The sequence below is a fragment of the Chamaea fasciata genome, unplaced genomic scaffold (genome assembly GCF_029207755.1).
Source record: "Chamaea fasciata isolate MVZ Bird 193981 ecotype frontalis unplaced genomic scaffold, bChaFas1.0.hap1 SCAF_10, whole genome shotgun sequence".
Taxonomy (NCBI): Eukaryota; Metazoa; Chordata; class Aves; order Passeriformes; family Sylviidae; genus Chamaea; species Chamaea fasciata.
This window is the reverse complement of record NW_027094095.1, coordinates 22,849,815-22,875,172: the sequence shown is the minus strand read 5'-3', so window position 1 is coordinate 22,875,172 and position 25,358 is coordinate 22,849,815. Positions and strand designations below refer to the sequence as shown.

At 44.8% G+C, this 25,358-nt stretch overlaps 1 protein-coding gene across 6 annotated transcripts in view; it reads right to left on the bottom strand.

Annotated features, from left to right (window-relative positions):
• RNF220 (ring finger protein 220) overlaps window positions 1-25,358 on the bottom strand; it is a 221,193-nt gene that overhangs the window by 33,940 nt on the left and 161,895 nt on the right. For 3 of the 6 annotated variants that reach the window (XM_066192698.1, XM_066192700.1, XM_066192699.1), the window contains 3 exons: window positions 22,163-22,205; window positions 14,146-14,267; window positions 12,997-13,129 (listed from right to left, as the gene is read on the bottom strand). In XM_066192698.1, the coding sequence (XP_066048795.1) occupies window positions 12,997-13,129; window positions 14,146-14,267; window positions 22,163-22,205 (298 nt within the window). Of the gene's footprint in view, window positions 1-12,996; window positions 13,130-14,145; window positions 14,268-22,162; window positions 22,206-22,360; window positions 22,520-25,358 lie in introns of those variants that run through there. The other 3 variants (XM_066192701.1, XM_066192702.1, XM_066192703.1) reach the window with 2 other exon arrangements.

The following is a 25,358-nucleotide window of genomic DNA, read 5'->3' as shown; positions in this document are numbered from 1 at the left end:
TCTCACTTTTTCACTTAATATGGATTTTTTTTTTAATGTGCCCAAGTGCAGATCATAGCAACATGGTAAAACCCAATGATTTAGAAACTGTATGCTAAACAAAGTAACCTCCAAGAATCAAAAAAAATATTCTGAATGTAAGTTTTATAATATAAGTTTGATACTGTGCTATCAGTTTTAGGATTTCTGAAGCTGCTTTAAGTAAAAAGAAAAAACAACAGCCACAAAATATGTTTCTGATGCAAATCAAAAGATCCATAAATCCCAGTACTACTCCTGCACACAACAAAACACTAAAAAAAGGAAAGCAAAGCCTAGCCCAGCATCACCTGGGGAACGAATGGCTTGCAACCAACATCCGATAATACCTTTTCATTCTGCAGCAGGGATAGATTTTGAGGCCAGTTCCAGTGGGATCGGGTTTGGTGCCACAATTTCAGCCTGACCCTCCTTGTCTAACTTCCTGGGGTTGCTTCCATGCACAAAGCCAGTGAAAACACCCACGCAGCTGTTCAAATATTTGACGTCTGAACTGCTTGACATTATTCATTCATCTCAGGCTCATTCAAACCAGATTTCTGGACAAGTGCTGTTATAAATGGATTAAGAAGACCACTAAATGCAAGGAAAGCCCAAAAGGATCACACCTGCCTCTCACTAACTCAGCCCAAATGTAAAGAGGGCTCACAACTTCCAGCTCCTGCTGGTGGTGTACACTGCCATCCACGAGAAAGGAAAACATGAAACGGAGTGCAGAGGACAGGAGCTCCCAGAAGACCCCCTACCAACTCCACTCAGGTGACTTGCAATTCAGTAGTGTGCACTGAGAACAGGGAAGGGTTCCTTCAGCAACACTCTGCTTCTGAAGGTCACACAGTAATTCACAGCCATCAGCAACACTGCCTAGAGTAGAGACCTCTAAAGCCACTGTGTTATCCAGAGGTCAATGCTTGGGACCAGAACTTTATTCCCACGTGTTCACGAAGTGAAATCCGACAACTGAATGTTAACTTGTGAGTTTGACCTAGGAAATTCATAAGAGACTTATCTGTTATTCACAGAAGCAGCTATGACTCTCAGGAGTCACCCAAGGCCTGAGGAATGTAATTCCACATGTGAATTTGAAAATGCTGCTTTTAGACAAAGAAAGAATAAACCCAGTGCAGACTCTCCTATACCTTTCCTGTCTCTTGCTGAGAATTTTTTGCTCTTGCTGTGCATTTGGTAGGAGGCAACCCACTGTCATATGCTGCCAGCCCCAATACAATTAGCCTCCTGATGCTAAAGCAGCACAATTCTCTGACAGTCTTAATCCCAGCTGCCTCCTTAAGGACCAGACAAACAGGAGCGAACAGGCAGGTCAGACACTGGGGCCATTAAGCAGAGAAAAAACAAAGTTACAGCTCTGTCTCCAATCCCCATTGCTCTTGTAGCCAGGTGTTCTGACAAGCAATTCCAGCACTGGTATTGAGTGGCACCTCTATAAACCCTGTGACAGTTTGGGAGACAAACTCGCCCATCAATCAGAATGTACCTATCAACATCACTTACCTAGCACTGTGTACACAGCTTTCTTTGCTTGGGCTGGTCTAAGAGCAGTCTGCCTGAACACCAATTCTAGTAACTTTCTGAAAAATTTAGGTACTGTGCACAAGCAACAGTGTTTCTGAAATACTGACTCAGAGGTCAGAAAAGTAGGAAAAATTTGCATGTCTCTTAACTGCTGCCAGTTTCAAGCACTGGCAGGCAACAGGAATCAGCTGAGCTTGAAGGTGAAAACACTTCCCATTCTTTCTATGTACCTATTAATAATGTCTGTAGATAAATCCCAGCAGAAATCCTTTCCTTCCCCTTCTTGTAAGTTATCATAGCACTTCTCTTTCTTTAAGTTGACCCCTATGCCTAGTCACCCTCTCTGACCTCTGCAATGCTTCTCAAATCTCACTTCCTTTGTGCAGTCCCCCTGATGAGTGGTCACCTGAGCAACTCTCCAGTGAATGGTGGCCCAGGTTAAGATCAAGAGTTATTAACATGATAAATAAGCAGATTCACAGAACAGATAAAAGGACTTCACATTCAAGTCTCTCCTTTTCTCCATCACACTCAGTAGCAGATGGTCCAAGTGACAACATATGCTGCTTCAGGTGCTGACAGCACTGCTGGCTCCTGCACAGGCACGAGCTCACACAAAGACTGGCAGTCTTAGGGGCAGAATGGTAACACAAGACCACTGCAGACTCAAACGACCCCAGCCTAATTTCATGAAAACAGGTTGGAAAACACAGACCTACTGTGCCCCACCCTCTGCTCCTCAACTCCTATCTAGGCAGAGCAGTTCTGGTGACCAGCTGCTCTGTATATATTTAATTACACGTTTACATTTAATTATCACTCCAAAGAAAGCCAGGGAAGAAAACTTAAGAGGTCAGTATTATTATTTGCACCACCATTGTGAATGCAGCTACTAAATACTGCTCATGCAGAGGATCAACCTCATCTGGATGACTAACATTTCTCCAGTTTGACCCCCAAGGAATGGGAGTGTGCGTGTGTGAAATCTATACTGGAAATATTCTAGAAATCCCAAATTTTGTGTAAATTCCATAAATGGGTCTAAATTCAGACCCATCTCAGAGGCATAGAGCTCTACTGGGGCCTATTTTGGCTGGGAAGAGGCATTCATTCTGTTTGCAGGTAGTATACATGCGCTCAGGAAAGAAGAAAAGCCTCCCATAAATCTCCAGAACTGCAGCCTTTGCTAATTGCACTCCTTGCAGTGACCTCCTTCTGTACAACCTCCCTTTCCAGCACGTTCACTCTATTTTTTTACCGAAATGTCACTCGTTGGCTTCTTGGAGAGTAAAAACAATGAAGGCAATGAAAGCAGTTTATGCAGACTCACGGCCAGGCCTCACATACTTCCGAGAATGGCTCTAAACTGGGTTTATTTCATCATCTGCTGAAGTATCCCAAACTAGTACTAAGAGGACAAGGTGGCATGGATGCCATTTTATTGTAAGAGACATCTGGGAAGACAGAGAAAGCCACTAAAAATTCTTAAAAATGAGAGGAAGGCAAAGATGAGGCCATGTTGAACACAGGTCTTTCTACAGATCCATAATGCCTCCCCAGCCTTATTTTTCAACAGTGAAATCGTTCCCCCACTTTTTCCTAGCACCAACAGGGAGAGAATAGTTCTGGTGATGTTCCCAGCCGGTTGCAGAAAAAAGACATTTAGAAGCCAAGAAAAGCTGCTTACAAAACACGGGTTTTATTTCTACGGAGCCAGATCCATTTAAAGCTAAACGGTGATTTACCTGGAAAACTGACACCCAACTGTGCTGTTACAGCACACACCTGAAGCAGCAGATGCATCCATCTGATGCTGTCTATTAGCTCCCACTGAGGCACAAATGGGCTGTCAGAGACCTGACTGCTTACCCGTGTGGATGCTTACAGGGATCTTTGCTAACAGATCACAGAAACAGCTGCCTTTAAGGAAAGGGGCCATATAATTTTATGACCATTACCATAATTTTGCAGCAGCATGCTGAACAAAGGGCAGGCAAGCACTGCTGTAGAGGGTAAGAGCCAGCTGCTGCAAGGCTCAGGAAGAAGCTTCCCCACCCCATGCAGCATTGAGTATTCCAGAGATGTCTTCTATGCCTCCTGTAACCCATCAGGTACAGACTATGGCTGCAGAAGGGAAAACACACTCGGACCGGACCAAAGATCTGATCTGGTCTGGCAATTCATGGCTGCTGTCCTAGAGCCTCGTGCTGATGTGATACAGGAAGGTGAGAACAGCTTGATGCCTATCTCAAAGGTTGCTCTTCAAAACCTGGTGCTGAAGTACAAAAGCAGCAGCAACAGCCATGGTCTTTGCAGCTACAGCTCGTTTTCCACAGTTAGGGAAAGGTGGACCTGAAAGCTTTTGTTCCCCTGGGGAGAGGGTGGAAACAAACAAAAAAGGAAGAGGGAGAATTAAAGTAATCTTGAATCACTAAGCAGATTCACATCACTGGATCAATAAGCACCACTGACAGGGATCACAGGAATGTCGCAACTTTGCCAATAATAAAGCAGCACAGCAGAGCTCAGAGGATGACTTTTCTAAGGCAGCCGAGCATGAAGCAGCAAGGCTGGTGAACAGCTGAAAGTGACACCCTGGCTTACAGTGGGCTGCTGCCAGTGGCGAGGCTCAATGCAGTTTGCTTTAAATAATGATGAGCACAGAGATTGTATTCATGGGGGAAAGGCAACCAAGGACTGGAAAAACCAAGGGCTAAATTTCATAGGCCAAACACATGTGCTCTTCCTCCCAAACTAATTCTTTTCTAGGTTGGAAAGAAGAAAGAAAAATCAGTGCTAATTTAATCAATTGATCAGTCTATTGATTGCAAAACTGGAGCTGCTAGTTAGCCATGTGCTGTAATGCCCTCAACTCTGAAACCACAAAACATACCATTGATTTCTTCACTTCCAGCTCCAAAACAAGAAATAAAACCAGGCTTTCATGGAAAAACAACTTCCTCGTCCAAGGAGAAGATGCAAGCAAGGAAGAGAGGCCAGGAAACAGGGACAGCCGTATTTTGCGAGGTTCAAACTGAAATTAGTTACAGATGCAGTCACAGTGTCTTGTGTAAACTCTATCGATTGGGTGGCTGACAGTCTTGGGAGCCTCCATAGTAGGACAATCAATCCGGCTGCAGTGTCACCTGCCACTTTGCTGAACAGTTGACAATGCAATTATCCAGTGTGGAGGCAGGGAGTTGGCGTGTGTCAAACGCAGTTAGCCACTTTCCGGGCACTACTCGATAATGCGTTTCACCGCCACGTGTAGGAGACGACACGCAGAGACAGGAGCTGTTTAGAGCCATTGAGACCTGTGCTCCCTTTTTCCTTTAGAAACATCTCACTGCTCCTGACTTAACAACTGTATTCTAAAATGCTATTAAAATCATGTCAATCAACTATTGTGTGCTTAAAGCTCAAGTTTGACCTGAGTGTCCAAGAAGCAGGTTGCAGTTCTAGAAAAACTGCAGACCCTTGTGAGAAAAAAAATTAAAAATTTATCAGATTACTATCTTAAAGCCTGGGATTTTCAAAGCCACAGCTAACAGACCAGTAGAAAACTGGATTGCAGAGCAATTAATGTCTGAGATCTACAAAACCTGAAGTTTAAAGGGATTGTCAACTGAAACCCAGTCTACTTCAAAAAACTGAGTAGTTTCACGTGCTCTACCTGCTCCCTTACTTCCCCTGGTAATTTTCATGTTACAACTGCATTTTCTGTTTTCTTTTTTTCCCCTCCTCCTCTCTCTAGGAAGGGGTTGATAAACGTCCCTTTTCATCTCCCAACTACAATACATAATACTGTAAAATGGAGACAATTCCATGAAAATCTTTTCCTGGTTAGAGTGGCTGTTGGTGTTACATAAATCAAATACCAAGGTTTAGCTGATTGTGCTCCTTTCAGCTAATGCATTCTAGCAGTTTGAGCATGAAAATTAGATTCTTATACTTTTTGTATGCATTCAAGTTAACAAAAATGTACAATCAGCAATGAGAAATTTTAACGGTCATCGTCAGCAATTTCTTTTTTTTTTCCAGTGAAAAAGATTTTTACTTTGCTAAGTCCCATTGATTACTTTGTATTCCAAAATGAACAAAATGGTGTTCCTTGAAGAATTATGTGAACTTCAAACACACATAACATTGGGCATCAATTACATGGCAGGTCATGCTGGCTTTTGTACATAAGGTAAGAAGATTTTTCTTCTTAAATCACATACACTGTTTTCCTGGCTCACTAGAGCCAACTTACGATATTAATATACAGGACAGTACTTAAAAGATATTTATTAACCACAGAATACTTCAAATTCCATATGCAGACACAAACTACAGAGAAAGAATCAGGTGCAGCCCATGTGATTACTGTATCTAACACTATGCAAACAGACTTTGTTAGCATTTTTAGGTCAAGTATTACCTTATGGGCAAGTACTTGCTCTCAAAGGAGAGAGGTGCAAATGTTAAGAAGTGGTTGGGCTACTCCATCAGACCAGTCCAAATGATTGTGCTTCTGCAATAGAGGTATTACCAGGATTACCACTTTTACACAAGGGCTGAGGTAAGGGATACAAGTGCTCTGGGGCTCAGCAGCACTCTGTAAGGGGCATAAGGCACAGACTAAGCACTTGAGAAACATAGAATTTATACATCTTGCCCACTAGGAAGCTTACAGCAGGAAGAAGTGACCAGCAGAAGGTAGCAATCAAAACACAGGAAGGCTAAAATTCAAGGATTGAGAGGCTGGGAAAGATGTTCAGATGTACAGACACATTCACCTTAGACAGCTGCTGACACTGGAAACGTGGCAGGGAAATTGAGCTCTTGCTAAATGGGAGGAAGATTAAGAATTTCATTTCAGCAAAGATTCCCAGTACTTTTACCACAGGCTGCTCTTGCATCCAAGCTGAAGTTTTCTTTAGCCTGCCAGGGTGAAAGGAATGAATTCTGGCTCATTTACACAGCAGAAGCAAAGATTATTCTAGTTACTAGATCACTCTTCCAAAAGGCCTAAATACGCCAGTGACATCTTTTATTTCCCACATAGTCTCTTAAGAGAAGTCACACATTTACTGTTCAGCTCAAATGCTTTCGCTGCATTTGAATAGACCAATTTATACCCTCTTACCAATATAACCTTAAATGCAGCCTGAATCTCCTGACATGGAAAAAAAGGAAGTCTCCATGCCTCTTGAAGCTTTCCTGTATGTCTCATTACATTTTATCTGAAAAAGAGGGCACAGCTGGGTACTAGGTGAGATTCTAGAGCAAGACTATTAAGGTGTGTCTTTTAACACAAGAGAAGATGCTTCTCCATGCTTCAGGTTCCACATGGGTGTAAAACACAGATTTTAAGAGTTTTGTTGTAGGGTTCCATTTCCATGAAATTGCACAGAGAAGCACAAGTGAGTTTTCCTTCTCTATTTGAAGCTTTCTGCCAGGCAGTTACCAGACCCAAGAAGTCACTGTAATCACAAAAACCTGTTGTTGACGTAGGAGAACTAAAAAGTATCTATACAGATTCTGAGGCCAGGACCTCACACATGAAAGAATGATTCTAAAGCTTGCATGGATTTAGAAGGAGAACAAACTGGAGGAGCATACAGCTATTGCCCCAGTGCTCTTTCTGGGGCAACTAACCCACACTGGACGAATGCTGACCTACAACACCTGCTGCTCAAACTGAAGCATATCTTGATTCTGTGTTGATAGAAAGCTGGCGGTGGAGGACTGCAGCCATTTGCTAGAAAGTTTTAAACATTTTAATACAGTCCTACTTTCCAGGCAGCTGCCCTAATTGTACATGACATGAGATCCAATGCAAATGGACACCCAAGGATAACTGCAGCTTGTTACAGCTTATAAAGGCTTTACCAGTCCCTCTACATATACACTTAGTTGTGCTGCTCTTTTCCCTTGGTAAGACATTAGCAAATAGATCCAAACCCTTCGCTAGCTTGGGAGAAGGGCAGCAGGGAGAAATAAAAAGAAATACCAGAAAAATAAAGAGAAACTTCAGATTAAATAATCCCTGTGTGTTTCTCCTTCTTCAAGAGTATCACAATATATCAGACAGATCCTTGTCATGTTGATCTTTCTTAGAAAGTATCCTTCCCTGAAAATGCCCTGCTTGCCATTTTAACATTTTCAAAGTCTTTCTCCCTTCTGTGTTATTTTTGATGCAACTGATCTGCAGAAGCAAAAGAAACTGAGAAGAGCAGTGGTGACTAGCTTGCTACTGCACCCAGAGGAAGGCTTTTTGGTGGGAGAGCTGGAGGGGAGAAGAGGAGGACAGGGCGGGTGGAGAGAACTTAGTTACAATTCTTCAATTCTTTCATATCTAAAGAGGACAGCAATCTCTGTTCTATCAGACCGCACGGTTCATGCTTTAAATGGTACTTGCTGCCAGCTTGCTTTCCCTGTCTCTCTCCCTTTGAAGCAGACTGGACAGCTTCCTCAAGCTGGCGTTATCACTCCCTCTAACCACTCTTGGCAGGCAATCTAATTCCCCCTGAAAAGGTCACCGCCATTTTAACTGCCTTTCAATCACATTAAGCACGCTGCCGCTCGTGCTCAGAGCACTGCGCCCGCAGCTCTCCTGACTGAGGTGCGATCGATAAACTGACATCCCGCCCAACACCCAGCTCCCCATCCGCCCCAGCCGTGCTCTCCTCCATCCCCTCTCCTGGCCAAGCTGCCTCCCGGAACCGACGGAAAGAGACCGAGTGACAAAATCCTCTCCTCAAATCTGAGGCAGCAGAAGGGAGCCGCTAACCTGGCATTTACTAATCTTTGTCCCATCTGTTAAGAAACAGAAGGGTGCAAGCATCCCCCACCCGCTGCCTTCCCTAGACCTACAGAGGCAGCAACTTCACAGGACAGTTTGCTTAGGCACCAGTCCAGACACCTTTGAAGCTGTGTTACAAAGAACAAGCCTCCCTCAAGCTTCCCTCAATGCAATCATTACCGTTATCTCTCCCCCCGAGCTGCTTTTTTTTTTTGCAGTTACGAGTTATGTGTTCCACCCATCGATCCCTGTGTAAGACACTGTTTTAAGTCCTCTTGCCTTTTGACTGTGCTAAGCCGTTTAAGAGATGACAGCAGCTTCTATCAGTGTGAAGCTGATGTGATTCTTTTCAGATAAAGCACTTTTTTTCCACTTCCCCCCCTCCCTTCCCTTCTTTCAAGTAAGAAACATACACACAAAAAGAGACACTGAATCTTTCAAAGAAAAAAAAAGCCTTTTGAACTTCCCTCAGGAATTCTTTAAAGGGATAACCTTACAGTGTAAACACTGAGGTTAACGTGCATCCATTCTGGACTGGAATAGAAGAATTGCTACAAATATGTTGAGCATTAAAAAAACCCAACAAAACCCACATCAGAGAGGAAGCCACTTGACGCTTTCACTTGCGAAGCCTTGTTGGCATCCTAAACACAGAAACTCATTAAACATGGCACGAAACAGTCCTGTGCAACAAAGAGCTTCAGAGAGAGATGATTCAGAGACATGGGGAGAGATAGTTACTGAATGTTCAGGTATTTCAAGAGAAATTTTAGTCTTGTGACACTGTACTGAGGCAGGGGAATATTTGATTATTTTATCTGTACAGTTTTACACTTTTAAGTACAAGCTTGATTTAAATGCAGTTTGGTATTTCATGCTGGTATTCTTCTGCACCTACCCCAAACAGAACCACAAACTGTCCTACAAACCCCTCCTTCAAGCAGGACCTCTGCTGAAACAAAGTGGTTCCAAACCCTATTTAACTGCCAATAATCTTCATTTACACCCTGCATCCTTCTAGTTTCAGAAAGCAAATTGAATGGTAGCAAAGGATGCTTTAAGAAGCCAGGAGGACAGCTAGAAGTACTAAATATTTCCTGAACTGAAATCCTTCACCAAAGCCAACAGCTTCAGAGACAACACACTAACCCCTGCACTTCTCAGGTCATATTCCTACCTGCTGCCACAGCCTGTTCTTTCCACCTGCTGCCTCAGGTATGCCAAGCTGTGGCAGCCAAGTAGGTGTGCTTTGGCTCTGCTGCACTAGAGCTGACTGGGGGCTTGCAGCTGTAACACCAACAGAGAAGACAAAGAATTTCCAGCTTCTAAGACAGCCCCTCAGGTTAAAAGAGCAAGTTTTCCCCCAAGTGCTTTGGAAGCAGAAAAGCATCACCCTAGGAACTTTAAAAGTGAGAGTTTCAGCCTGTGGTTGCTTCTATGTTTTAGACCATCTTCCAGAAAATCCAAACAGGGCTGTTCATTTCCCGGACGTTTGTGTTTTTAAGAAGAAAAACCCCAAGGTCTCTCAACCTTACTACAACTGAGAAACTGTCAGCATTTTCTATATAATTGGCAAAGAATTTTCCTCATGCTGAGAGTGATATGAACCTTGTCCCCTAACCAAAAATGATAAAAAGAAGCCAGGATCTGTGTTAAGTTTGAGACACTGCTGCAATGCTGCCCCAATGGACTTATGTGCAACACACGCTGGCCACAGTGTCCTGCTCCCCCTTCACCCAGCTGTGACATCTCCTCAAAGCAACACACCATTAAAACCAAAATTAATGAGACACATGGCCATCTATTTTCCCCTCCAGTTTTATGTATTTCCCCATGTCATCTCTTTAGACATTGCTGACATCCCTGTAGCCTGGCAAAGGCTGTCTGGCATTATAAAAGACATTTGATTTCCACATCACTGCTACTTCTCAGCAAAGGGAACAGAGCCAAATGCAAAGCCTCAGGTGACAGGGGTTAACGAGGGCCTTGCCAACTCCAGACAAAGCAGTTTTAAGCATTAGAAAGCATCTACAAAACGTTGTGCTGTGCTTCAGGGCTGTAAATTAAGAATTCTCTCTGGCAAGAGCCAACACTGGCAGCAAAAGAAGAAAGACAGTCACCTTAAGGTTACCTGAGAGTGCACATAGCAGTCCTGAGTGATGGAGACCCGTGAATGCAGCAGTCAGAGACAGTAGGAAAGCCACAAAAGAGAGCATGAAAAAGTGCAACTTAATTAAAAATAAATGCAATCAGCATGTAGGAGATCACTGCAGCTTTGCTTTGGCTTTCCCAATTTTACAACTTCTTGCACAGAGTAGGTAGGTACCCTGTATATATTGTCTGGTTATCCCAAAATACTAGGTAGAACGTTCTTAGGAAAAAACTTCCCTGCTTAGGGAAGAGGACGCTTCTCTAGAGAAGCATGGCAGCTGTTGAATCTAGCTGCCAGCAGAGGTGTGCTCCAGAGGAGGAAGGCCAGGTGCTACAGACCTGCCAGCTGCTCAGGTATCAGGAGTCCCTTCTTCAACAGTGGTTCTGCAACAAAATGCTGCACAGGGAGGATTCTTCAACAGTGGTTCTGCAACAAAATGCTGCACAGGGAGGATGTTTCTCACTACAAGTACCTCAGGGCGTTTCCTGTGCTTGTGAGCTGATCTCCAGACACCTTTCATCCAGCACTGTCAAGGGAAGAAGTCTAACCCAAAAGCCTTGTCAGCAGGGTGATTATGGAGGGTTTTAAAACTGCATGTATTCTGCTTTTCTCCTGGATCTCCAGTTGTCTCCTGGATCTGCCCATGTAATTCCTGAAGGTGTAACGAAGGTCTTCAAAAGGAAAGAAGAGACAGACCCCATACTGCCTGATGGAAGCAACGCCATCTCTAAGTATGAATGAACTGCACAAGTACATGTTCGTGTGTGTGTAGCCATCTGGCAGAGGTTACAGCACTGACTGATGCTAGAACATGTCTAACTTCTGGTGGAGGAAAGCAGGTGATCAACATAGTAACAAGTAACATCTGAGAATTCCTTAAAATAATGAAAAAAATGCAACAAAGAGCAAGTACTTTAAATTTAGCCAGCCTAACCACATCAAGTACATGCATTTTGTCCACCTGAAGCCTCATTTGAAAGAGGGTCTCCATATAACCAAGGTAATGTGGAAGGTTCAGATCACACTTCAGTGAGTTAACTCAAAAACAACTGGGAACATTTACCAGGTGAAGACAGCACGATGTCCACACCAAAGGAAGTGGAAGACTGTGCTCTCCTCAAATGCAGATGTTTGGTGGGGGTGAAGGAAGAAACCACTCATGCACAAAAAAAGTGAAAAAAAGAACTGAACAGTTTTTTCTAACCAGGATGACAACAACAGTGGCACAGAGACGTCCCGTGCTTCCCTGCTACAGGTTGTAGTGTCTATGCTACATAAACATGGTGTAAGATTCTGCATGGTCTCATCAGGCCTCTACATGGAATCATGCACAGACACAACTCTCCATGCAGTCACAAAAGAAGTTAGGCTACTGACACAGCATGTAATAGCGTGAGCTTCATTGGAGGTCCTTTAAAGCCCAAAGAAGCTGCTCCTTCAACTCTGTGCTCCTGATCATCTGCTCCGCTATAACCCAGCTACAATTTAATTCTGGAGGAAAGCAAGAGCAGATCAGGAGTGCCTGGTTTTAGCTGAGCACATGGCTGGCTTTTAAGTCCAACTCCCTTACGCAGCAGCCTTTCCCCTTGAGATATTTTAAATTAAAATCCGAGCTGATATAGGAAGAGATCACATCCCATCCTCTTTATTGAACAAAGGCAGCCAGCATTCCTCCTCTCATTAAGCATGCGCTACGTGGATTGCTTGTGAGAAACTCTCGTGAGCGCCTGAGGTTCATGCCAACGAACAGTTTAGTAAATCCTCCTCTTTGAGGCCAAAGGGCTGAATGTAAGAAAGGAGCCAGGTTTCTAGCTAAAATTACATTCACCAATAAAGCTCACGAGAGGTCAAATTTTGCCATAACTCACTCTCTCCTTGGTAACTGATTTCCTCGTCACTGGGGAAGGAGCAAAAGAAGGAGGAAAAATAAAATGTGTTTGTCTGAGAGCCCTAAGGGCTTGCAGTGCTGGAGGTGCAGAGCAGGTTCCTGGATTCTCATTTATCAACCTTAAAAGGGATGGAGTGATAAATGCACAACTGGCCCTTTAATATTTTATGCAGGTGCTAAAGCGACTTAGCTGTCACCTCCAATACATCACCAGAGGCTGATACACCAGCTTTCGTCACTCCAGGCTGGGAATTTTTACAATTTCATTTCTATTTCCCTCTCTTCACATATTTCCATGTATTCCTTACTATGTGTGAGACATAAAACGTTATTTTTCCCATATGATCTACCCACTCCCTCTTCAGCCACATTCCTTGAGAAAGAAATAACCCCACGCTTTGTTCAAGATTTGCGCAAATTTTGACTCACATCACTCAAGAGGGAGAAAAAACTGAAATCACTCTACATTCTGGCAAAGGCTGATCATTCTGCTTTTTGTGGAAGGGAAATCCCCATGTCCCTCCCTTTAAAGATAGATAAAGATGAACTTCCACAGTAGAATGATTTACAAGTGCCCCCAAAACCCTGGCGCACCTCGAAATCCTCCCTCCAGGAGAGTAGTAGCCCGTATCCTCTTCTGTCCGCACCACTCGTACTCTTCAAAGCGGTTGCCATTCTCGTTCTCGATGTCCACAGAGTCATCCTCAGTCATGCATGAACCTTCTCTCTGCATGGGGTAAAGCAGGGACAAAGTGCTGAGATGCACGAAATGGCTCTTTGGGGTTCATAACTGATGGTGGGATGGGGAAGAAAAGCTGGATTGCTCCCAGGACAGCTAAGTATAGAGCATAGAGCAGCCTTTATTCCCATCCCTGTTCCTACTAACCTAAACTAGAAGTAAATAGGAACTGGTAGAACTTGACAACCTAAGACCAAAACAAGTTGCAAGTTTCATAAATTTTACTCAAGGAAATTTAAGGGCTGGTCCCTACAAAAATGCTGGTGTTCATTTCAACATGCATTCCCCTGCTTTGCATGCAAAATTCCTCTGTCATGGAGGAACATAATACCACAGATTCCTTTGATCCCTAGCAGAAGTGTTCTCCTGTAACATAGTTTTGGGGCATACTGATCAAAATACACCTCTCTTTATACTATGCATCTCCTGAGGCAACAAGTCCTCTATTGAAGGTTTTTCCTGAGAAACATGAAAAAAAAGCCCTATGACAAAACTCTCTCCCTCCCCCAGGGTTTGTTTCTCCTTCCTTGCTGTCTTTGGGATAAACGGCAAGAGAACGATTCTGTTTAAATGCACTTCCCTGGAGTAGGATGGTCATGCAACCTTTACAAATCCCAGTCTGCTACAAAAGAACCCAGCAAAAATAATTGTAATATTGTCAAAGGTACAGATCAGAACAAACTGTTCTTCCTGTGCTACACACGATGCCTGAAGTCCTACAAAAGGTTCATAAACTTCAATAGCTCCATCTTTAAAATCTACAAATTAGACTTCTGTAACAGCAGAAGGGTGCATGAAGTAAAAAGTAACTAATGCAACAGAACAGAAAAATCCAGAAGAATCCACCTTCCCAGACAAAGAAGTGACTACAAATCTTAGGGAGACAGTTAGCATTGCCTGCAAGCTCAGTAATGTTAGTTTTTTGCCCCACATTAGGTCAACTGCAGACAGAGCTGGGAGTAGGGAGAAGGGAATGGCAGCTGGTGATCCTGCTGCGCCTCTACCTTTGCAAGGCATTGTTCCACATGCCTACTCATCTCCTCCTCGGATCCTGACAGAGGTCGGCTGCAGAGGGGACATACCTGCCCTTCGTCTTGCTTCCTCCGTTTCATTTTTCCAATCCGAGCTGCATGGAGAAACCAGGGAAAGAAAACAAACATAAAAGGAAGACATGTCAAGTTTGTAGATCCAGTCTTTATTTGGTCAGCTCCAAGTAATAAACCTTTGGTAGAAATGGTAAGGTTTCACACCAGAAAATCCCATTGTAACTCCCTATTCTGACTTCTATAAACAGTAAAGAAACTGTTACTTGGCACTTTTCAGAGGAAACCTGTAAGCTGTAGCTGAGCACTCTGATTCCACAGAAGCAGCTATTCACGATTTAACAACTAGGAGTAGGAATACCTGCTGCACAATCCATGCTAAGTTATTAGAACAGTTAAAATCTTTCCCTTGGAAACTTGAAATTGTTTTCAAAGTTGAGTAATCAAGCCACTGAAATCCTGTTTTGGATTTTGCCTTCTGAGCCTGAGGCCCTTCCAATAACACATCTATTCCCTCTAAAGAATTTGCTTAGAATGTAGAAGCATGATGTAGCACCTGATAGCCTTGGACAAGGTACTTAAAAATCATTTCCAGGATCACAGAGCCTCCTGTACACCCTGAAAAACTCCTTCTCAGACCACCACAAACAAGTCAGAGTACCATCTTGTCAGCAGGTAGCATTTATGGAAAGATACTTGCTATGAAAACCACAGGACCCGTGCTAGATAGCTTCTGTCTCTCTGTTGCTTTTATTTCATGAAAACTAGGGGCTACACTGCCTTCTTGAGAGCATGCTCTAGGAAACAAACATGTTAGGAATCATGATGATTAGAAAAAGCAGCCAAGGTAGCCTGTTGCTTAATCCAATAGCTGGTTAATTTGAACCATCGTTTAATGTGATCAAAACATCTGGAACCAAATCATTTGCATTAAAAAGAACTTCTGTCTTTTATTATGATGGCTTTAGGCAGGTATTACTGAATAACTCAATCACTGGCTGCAGGAAAGTCACTGTTTAATTAATAAGGAAGGTCAAAATTCTGAAAGAGAGACAAGAAAAAGCCCAAGGAAAGCCCATGTGATAATGAGAGATGACACCACCAAAAAGCTGCGTTAGCCAGAAATTGTTACTGACATTGTGAGCACTGCAGCATGCTCTGAAAGCCTTCATGCCTGAACACTGTGGGATCAAGAGCTCCCTGCAGCCAACGAGTCAGAGAAAGCTTCTGGAATGCCAGGATGAGAAGGACCAGTGTACAGGAAAGTTTCTGTCAATTGTTAATTGTTTTCTAAAGTGCATCAGTTTAGAGCACACGCATCAATGGAATGATAAAGTTTCAGCTGAACACCGGAAAGGCCTCCTTCCAGACTCTCTTGCTGGCTTCCCTGGACTCAGGATTCTCTGGGTTAGGATATACTTTCCCACAATCTGCAACTAGGAGTATTCATCATCCCCTATACCCACTCATGCTCCAGCACTAAAAAAGCTTCAAATTATTGTTCCCTGAGCATTGTTTTTCCTCACTGAAATACATATGTTTGAAAACTCTTTGAAAAATACATTGCCACTCCTCACAGCCTGGAAAGGATTCTGTAAATGTGACATTCCTAGAATAAGAGACAACAACTTGAGACCAAAACAAGAATTTTTTTGATATCTGGCACTTTGAACAACAGACTCTCAACAGATACAGCTTTCATCGTTTGTCTAAATTTTATCTGCTGAAGCTCCACAACCCTCTCTTTCCTGGGTACACCACACTGACAGCTCCACAACCCTCTCTTTCAGGCAGAGTTAAGCCACGCTCTTTCTGGTTTGTACTTTAGTGCCCAAGAGATTTCTGAAGATTTGGTTTAGTGCATACCTATATCCTTCAGCATGGCTCTTTCATGTAAGTTTAGGATGCTCTTTCCTTGCCTAGCTAGCTCTGTAGAGCAAGCAAAAAATACGGAAGGAGGCTGGAATCAGACACAACTTGAGCATTCCTCAGCAAATACCCATCTGGGGAGAAACACAGAAACAAAGCCTTCTCTACACTGAACGCAGACACAAATTTCTCTCACCTCATCATGTTTTTAACAGGGAAATGCACGGAAGGAGCAGTTTAATTATTCTAGTAGGACTCCCCATGGCCAAACAATTCAGTTAGAGCAGTCTGCCTGGTGAATTTATTACTATTTTTAGGGTTTTTTTACTGCCATCCTCCAGCCTATGCACTGTAGCAGTGACAAAAGGAAGACAACTTATTTTGGGTCTTCTACTGATAAATTCTTGGCACCATTTTGCCAGAACGAGCACCTGATCTGCTGCTGAAATGTTAGCGCAGAGCTGGGAAGAGAGCCTCACTCTGCTCCAGCTCCACACCAGACCCAGCAGCCAGCCCTGATCTTGGCTCATTTAGCTCCGCAGAGAAGCAGCCCTTTGAGCTGCAGTGCCACAAGTGAAAAAGCCACTGGAGGAAAAGAGGTGTTGAAAAGAAATCCCCCTGCCATTTTCATTCTCTGGTCATTAGCAGCGGCAGCGTCGTGCCCATGGAGGCCAAGGGTGCCCCTGGTGACAGGAGGAATGGGAAGGGAGCAGCCTGGAAAGCACATCCTGTCGGGCTGTCCCTGCCCGACACGCGCGGCCCGGCCATCACTTCCAATCAGCGCGGCAGGGACGGAGCGGCCCCAAAGGCAGGGGCTGATTGTGGCGCTGTCCCGAAGGGGAGCAGCTCAAAAGAACACGCAAGTGAGACCACAGGATTGCTAATTAGTGTTGATAGATGCGATCATTTCTAATTAGCTCACTAATCCCTCTCCCCCTTGCTCCTGTCGCAGGAGCAGGGAGAGGGAAAGAAAAAAAAAAAAAGAAAAAGTCATTCCCTCCCGTAATTCAGGAGGATAAAAACGCAGCCAGCTGAGGACTGCATGTCCAAAGAGGACAGAACTCAGGGAAGGAGGTTTTTGCACAAGTCTGACCCATTCTTACCTCGGACTGTGATGCCTTGAGAGGCTACCTAGAACAGAGGCTAGACAGTGTTAAAGGAATAAAGCAGGTATTTATTAAAAAGGCCTTCAAAGGATACACCTTGGGCAGTACAAGAGGCCACACCCAAGACAGATGGCAGGTCACGTGTTTTCACATTTTTGTAAATTTTTGGTCTATTTGCATATTGGGGTTAATTGTCCAATTACAGCTTCAGGTTATGAAGTCCCATCCTCCCAGATTGCTCTCTTCAATTCGCTGTTGTTTATACTTTTTGGGCCTGAAGCTGCAACAATGTCCTTGGTTCTCAGGCTGGAAAAGGATTGTTTTGTTTAACCACACAGTGAAGAGAACTTGCTAACACTTCATACGAAGTTCAGAGCTATATACTAATGCAGTACAGAACCTGGAAAATACGAAAGCTAAAACTTATGGCATCAACTGAACAAAGACTCCACAGTTATTATTCCAACCTTCTGCCAGGAGGTGAGGAGTTCACTAATTTTTACTAGCATTAATAATTATTATTAGGCTATCAGAGGGCTTCCAGCACCTCTGAGGCCTCACTTTTAAAGATGTACATTACCCTACACATGGCTCCTGCTGCAAGTGCATGTTCTCATTCAGATTACATGAAACTGTCAGGCACCCGGGGAGTTTTAAGTCATCACAGCAGATGAATGACAAAGTAGCACATGGACGTGAGCAAGAACTTGGATCCTCTGCAAGGGCAAGGGGGTCTCAGTTATGGTTTCTGATTTAACCTAGGAGCTGTGCTGGCTAATGAAATTGCTCTTCCCTTCACTGATAGGTAGCTCTCTAATATGGGACTATGCAAGGTGAGGGTGTTTGCACAAGAGAAGGAGCCAAATGCCACTTGACAAAGCCTCTGCTGCTGAGGGCACACTGGTCCCTGCCTTCCCACAGGTGCAGAGACAATGAGCTAACCCACCACTGCTGCCTTATTGGCAGGAGAGACCGAGGATCTTTCCTAACAATGAGCTGTCCTTATCAAGGCTGAACCTTATTAACGCCTAAAGATCATGTTACTCTCTAGTCCAGCCAAACTTCCTGTGAGAAAAGCTAATGGATTTTAGTTTTCACTGGTAATCCCCTCCCCAGGCAAAAATTCACCTTCAGGACAGGGCACTAATTACCTCAGAAGTGCTCTTACACAGCATCTAGCAGTGGACATTGCACCAACCTCTGCTGCAGCATCAGAGGACATGATTAAGTTACTAGCAATATCTCTTTTGGTTCCCTCCACCAGTTTGAGTGGTCCCCTGAGTCCTATGCAGACATCATTAGCAGCTCCTGCAATGGCAGGCCAATCAAATTAAGTGGAAACATTTTTGTCTCCTTTCCAGTGGAAAACATCCAGCTTTATTCCTCCCCCACCCATCAGCTACAAAAGCACAGGACACGGTGGTGGTTCAACAAACTGCACTGTCTGTTTGGAGAGACAAATTTAGGGTAACCACCAAAACTGGACTCACCTCAGGGAGGTGCAAATAGAGCTTTGTAAGGACCTACTTCACAACTTGCCTGAGAAAGAAAACTTTGGAAATAACCCTAAATTTGACTCAAAGATATTCAAGCACAAGAGCTAGCACCAGCTCTCTGCAAATCTACTAGAGGAGTCCTGAGGAGTGGTTATACCTACTTTTGTTAGATCTATCACAAAAAGCTTTTGTGAATGATCAAACTCATCCAGAGCACCTGATGCAAGGGAACAATGGCAGTAGTGGCAGAGCACAAAAAGCCATCTCCAGAATAAGCAAAAGCAGGAAAACAGATGGTCAAGAAGGAATCTGTTTCAGACCTTAAGTACAATCGGCTGCTCATCTGCCCAAAAAAGAACATTAAGGGCCAGATTCACAAAAGGGTCTGAGTGCAGCTTTCAGATTTGCATGGTCAAAGTTCCACACAGATGATTTTCAGCAACCTTCAATCTGACACTATTCTCTGAGATTGGCACCTAATTAACCTGCTGAACCCATGCTCTGATACACTAAGCCAAACTTTGTACCTCTAATTTTGAATAACTACCTAACCAGCTCTGCACTGTTAAGCTCCACAACCATCAATTTACAGGGTGGCTTAAAGTTTCCAGTTTGGCAACACCGAAAATAAGGCAAATGAAAGAAATGCTTCCTTTGTCACTCAGGTTCATCAGGAATCAGCACCTCATACTCCTGGGTTCACAAGGACACAACCTCTGGAAAGTGAGTTTAGCACAGGTGAGACGTGCAGGATTAACTCACTGAGGCTGACAGGAAAGTTGTGATACAAACACTCGACCAAGAGCCTAACAGATAGAACATTAATCTCCTGCTCCTGAGCTTGAGAATGCATTGGCCTTACTTACAGCTCGATTTAAGTCACAGGTTTGACTTAAAGAATTAAAATTCTGGCCAGTCAGGAACGTGTGAACCATGTTACTATCACGACCTAATCATGTTGTGGCCAGGCCAATAGCAGTTCACAGAAGACATTTCCCTCTCTGCCTTCTCTTCCTTTAGCTCCTTTTGCATATTCCCATGAACACAAGAGGATGGAAAACATCAGGGTCCAAACAAGACTGAGTCACAAACAGCCTGGGCAGCCAAGATTTGGGTCAAGGACAATGTGGAAGAAGAGCAAACACTGTGAGCCCGTCTTATGGGAGGAGTTTTCCTGAAGTGCTTCAAGAACTCAGCTTATAAAAGCTTGACAGAAATACCAAGATAAACTGGTTACAACAATATTGAAAAGTACACATAAAACATTATAAAAACAAATGAAATAGATGATTTTTTTTTACAGACTGCATTTGCTGTATCTTAAGTTTCAGCAGTGTGTCAATGAGAATATGAAACGAAGAGCCAGCTGTCATTGGACAAGTCCTACACAACTTCTATTCATGTAGAATAACCAGGATTAGGAAACTAAGGTTTGCATGATTGATTAGAAGCGCATTAAAATATGAGATATAGATAAATAAGAGGGTTTTTTTTTCCCTAAAGCACTCTAGTGTTCTCCATCTAAAGCTCAAGGTACTCTTCAACAAGGGTGGCAAAGCTTACAAATACTACAGTTATTTCATTGCAAACATATGTGGAAGAAGAAACTAGAAAACAGGCAGCATTCAGAAGTACAAATGTAAAGAAATTTGCAGAGAAAGGAGCAGTACAACCCACCCAACCATTTGGGTGGGTGCAGACTGGACCAGACATCACTACAGGTATGTTCTGTAGTGTATGTTCTGCAGTAATCAATCATAACAAGCTAAGGTCAGATGGAACCAGTTCTGATCTTATCTGATCTTCTTTGAGACCCAAAGCACTTAACCTGAATTTTTGCATCCAGCTCCCTAACATCTGGACCCTCTTCATCTCAGGGTGAAGAATAGAACAGACAGGAAATCCCAGTATTATTAGGGCAGCATGTATGTTCTTTCACCTGGAATACGGCTGTACCACAAAAGGTACACATAAAAAGAGCAAAACGTCCAGCAAGGCCAATGCAAATGCTGTACAAAACTACATGCCTCCCTTTAGATGAGCACAGGTTCACAAAAACATCCAACAAGACAGGCCAAGAAGAGTTCCCAAAAGGAGATCACAGTCTACCCAGATTGTGTTGCAGCTCTGCTTTGGGACAGAGACAAAAGCACGAAGCACTACTGAGCCAGTTCAGCAGAGCACGCTCCCACCAAGAGCTTCGTCTCATCCTGAAGAACTCCACAACACCAAGAATTTCACAAGTCTGGCTCATACTTTTAAAAAATATTTAAAATAAGGTGACTGCACATTGTTGGCCTGAAAAAAGGTGGAAGGAGAGAGCTTAGCCCCAGCTATCCAGCTATGATAAAGGAACAGTTTGACATCCTTGACTCCGGAGACCTCGGTCACATAAAACAAGTCACCACAGAGCAGCACCTCGGTGTACCTCAGCCATCTGAAGTCTCTGTGTCTGCCTGCCAGCACCGGCAGCTCTATGCACTCATCCTGGAGTGTAGAGTGAGCACCTGCCAGCAGTTACCTGTAACTGGTGCAAGGCAACTCGCTTCTTTGTTCTATGACATAACAGACTCTCTGGAGTTTGCAGTCTTTTGGCCCTCTGGGTTGATATTTAAAAATCTCGCGGCTAGCTCTGAATTCACATATGTCTAACTTATCAGAGATCTGGATCAGTAGCTTCTATTTGCTTAAGACTACACTTAAACACAGAGGGCTTCAAATTCAAGCAAACTGTTTTGCTATCAGCACACTGTAATCCTTTTGCTATTTTGTTCAAGTAGATCTTCTTCTAAATAAACTCCAAAAGCACAACATTAGAGGTGTTATAGTGAACTATCACATCAGGCAGCTTGAGATTAATGAGCCTCCTATTAGCCTGAACACCCAAATTCTGACTAAAAGTTACATACTAAAGTAGCTACAAACAGTCCAAAACCAGATGACAGAACATTGTTACTATGCATATGGTAAGTTCTGACCTCTGAACTTTGAGAAAAGTTTCAACTTCTTCGGCTGTAATAAAAAAAGTTTCCTTTCAGCTTTTCTTTCCAATTTCAAAGCAGAGAGATGGGCTTCCTTTCTCTAAAATAAAGTGATGTCTGATTTAGTTTTTTTAACACCCAGGCTGCTGTCCATTAGAAAAAGTTGTTTACTTCATAGGAGCACCCACAGATACGAGAAAAAAAGTGCCGCACCAGCATCTGCGGGTTTGAGAGAAAAAAAAAACCCAAACAAAACAAACCATGACGTCAGATGACGCTCAGGCTTCTTAAAAGTTTACTGCAACATCCAGCTATGTGAGCTGCGAAAGCTCAGCAGCCGGGCCCCACACAGAAAACACGGGGTTCGGGGCTCGGTTTACACGGGCGGTGGGAGCCGGGGGTGAGCGTGAAGGGCTTCGCCCGACTGGCCCCGGCGGCTCCCGGCCTGCGGTGGGGGGGGCGCGGGGGTATCACACAACTCTGGAAACTTCTCCGGAGGGGCAGGCGCGATGGGGGCCGCACTCACCGTTCAGCCGCGTCTGCCGGTTCGCTCGCACCCGCAGGAAGGTCTGCAGAGGGGAGACAAGAGCGGGGCAGCGTCAGGACGCGGATGTAAACAACTCGCCTCCCGCCCGCACACCAGGCCCGTAACGGTCCCCCCGCTCCTCGCGCATCCCCGGGACAACGCACCGTCCGCGGGCCTCCCCCCCACCGCAGCACCCACCTCTTCCCGGCCCCCGCCGCCGGGCCCCCTCTTTCCGCTCTGCATAGCCGCGGGCGGCGCGGGCGGGCAGCGGGCGGCGGGCCCGGGATGCGGGTGGATGCGGCGCGGCCCGGCGGGCGCCGCTGATCAGCCCCCGGCGGCCGCCGCCATGTTGGCCCCGGTCATGTGACCCGCGGCGCGCGGGTGAGAGTTCACTAGGTAGTTCCCATGACAACCGACAGGGGGCGGCAGCGCCCGGAGAGCCCGGCCAATCAGAGCCCCGGGGCGGCTGGAAGCCGGGGGATCTGGCCAATCAGAAATCAGGGGTTACTGGGACCCTCTACACCTGACCAATCAAAAAATCAGGTATTACTGGGACCCTGAGGTGCCTGGCCAATCAGGAATCCGAACCCACTGGAACCCAAGGGGCCATGCTCAATCAGACCCCAAAGGCAGTTTGCTGCCCAGGGGCAGTTCACCAATCAAAGTCTGGGAGCAACAGGGAAGCAGATTTCCTTGTCCAATAGTGATTGAGCACCATTTAGACCCAATGTCACTGGCCAATCAGAGCCTTGGCCACAAAAACAACCCAACAGCACTGGCCAATCAGGCACCAGAATGACAAACTCCAACTTCCTCTGCCCAATCAGGGACTGGGGCCCAAAGGCTCTTGGCCAATCAGGGTCCAGGGATAGTAAGACCCAAAGGCAGGTGGCCAATGAGCCTTTCTGTGGCCCCCGCCCCGCCCTGGCCCTGCCGTGGAGCCCCCAGGGCCTGCCCTGGCTGGTGGAGTCCAGCCCTGGGGAAGCAGAGCCTTGGGAAGTAGAGCCCCATCCTTCCCACCTGCTGACACCATCTGCATCTGCCGGGGCCAGGCTGAGCATCCACCTCAGCTCCGACACCTGCCTGCCCTACCCAGAAATGGCCCCTACCACAGGAACACCTCGGCTACAGGCAATGGCTGCGCCTCCCAGGCACTCCTCCCTCTTTTCCTTTCCACCCTTCAGCAAACCTGGGTGGTCAGAGCTGCCTCATGGATTTCTCTCCCGTATCGACTGCACAGTTGTGGTGGAGATTGGACCCAGCAGACTGGCCTGAGGTTAGGACAGAGCTGGGGGCTACAAATTGGGCAGCAGAGGCTCCTATACGCACAAATCCCATCTCTTCCCCTCTCTGCATACTCCTTGGACTTTGTTTCCCGAAATCAAGCCTACATTTTTGGTCTCCTCTCAGGCACCTGACAATCTGTCACTTCTTCTTCAGATAGAAAACAAAAACACCCCAATATATGTTTCGCTGCCCCAGATGATGATGATGGGTAGCTGGACAGTTCAGGTGCTGGCTGGTGAGCTTTGCAGTCTGTCCTCCATCCCAGGTCTGCCTGCCTGCTGAACGTGCAGTGGATTTTCATACATGCGCCTACTTACAAAATCAAAGGTGCTGATTGTTGGATTTACCCTTTTAATGAATTGAGGTGTCTTTGGGGAGGCACGCTTACCTGAGCTCAGGAGGAAGGAGGTGAGCCTTCACTGGATGACCATTTTAGGCTTTTGGTTACACTACACTTGCTACTTTCAGTCACAAACATTCTCTGGGCTCCCTCCAAGCCTGAAATGCCATCTTTGCACTACAATGACGTATCACTTGTAACTTGCTGTTGATTTCTCCACTGGGTATTCAGGGTTTTATCTTAAGTGTAACTAAAATAGCTTTGTTTTTACTCAAAGCTCCATCTGACAGAACATACTGTAAGAGAAGCAGCCCCTACTGACCAAATCCATTGGCTGCCACTACCTTGGTCTGATCAGTCTCCAGCAACCAGTCTTGGCAGAGGGGAGGCAGGAGGATGCCTCCTCCCCACATCCAGGAGCCACCACATGCCTTCACTGCAGCCCCCTCACAGCATGGGGAGCATTGCAAGCAGCCCAAGTGCTGTGCAAGCCCCTATTTCTGTAGCATTCCTATTCATAAATCTCCTTCATAAGTATCCCCATGGTATATAAGCACAAAGAGTAAGAAAACTGAGCCATAGGAATTCTGAAAACCCAAACACCAATAACTCACTTTGAGCATGTTACTAATACAGTGTATAATCATGATTAGATCACAACACAAGGGACAGTCCAGCACTCCTCTGCATATGGAAAGCTAAATTTTGCAGCCCTTAAAATCACCACCATGAGAGTCTTCTGCTCTGCTTCCTGGGCTTTTTCCTTTGGTAAGCCAAGCAGACTGAATTCTCGTTCATATTGTGGCTTTATTAAGAATACACTGAGGCTTTACACACCCTTGGCACCCACTCTGAGGTCCCTTTACACTGCCAGTGCGGCATAACGCAGCCAGCACAAGCGTAAATGAAAATCAGGCCCTAGAGGTGTTTTCTCCCTGCAGTGCAGACTTACAACTCCCATTACACATTTGCATTAAGGGCTGCAACCCTCCATAAAATATGCTCACAAACTTAAAGCACATTAGAGAGTAGCTGGACTCAGCACATAGAGGGGCTTCTGCTAAGAATATTTGTCTTTGAGTATGACATAATAAAAATGTACAGGAACAGAGGGCTGCAAGGGGCCACCAATCTCACAGAGATTGATGTCTGGTAGAGTGGGAAGAGAGGGGGATTCTCCAACAAAGGGGGCCATGGCAAAAATCTCTTCCATGCTCTTTTGAAATGAACATAATTTATTTATTAGCCTTAATAAACAGGCAGGAAAGAGAGCAGGATTACCTGAAACAGGCATTTTTGTACCTTCTGCATGGTTTTGCTTCTCTTACTTTGCACCAGCTTTTATTATTCATGGGAGGGTAAAGCGACTGTGATGTGACACCAAGTTATAACTCAAATATGAAATATAAATGTAACGCATAAGGGAATATGATCAACAACTTAAAACATAACCAATAAATAGGACAGAGGATGGAATAATAGGCAACAAATGTATGAATCTGCTACTAACAGAACCCATCTTCAGGAACACATGTCATAACTGGATCTGCTCAATAAGAGCCTCAGCAC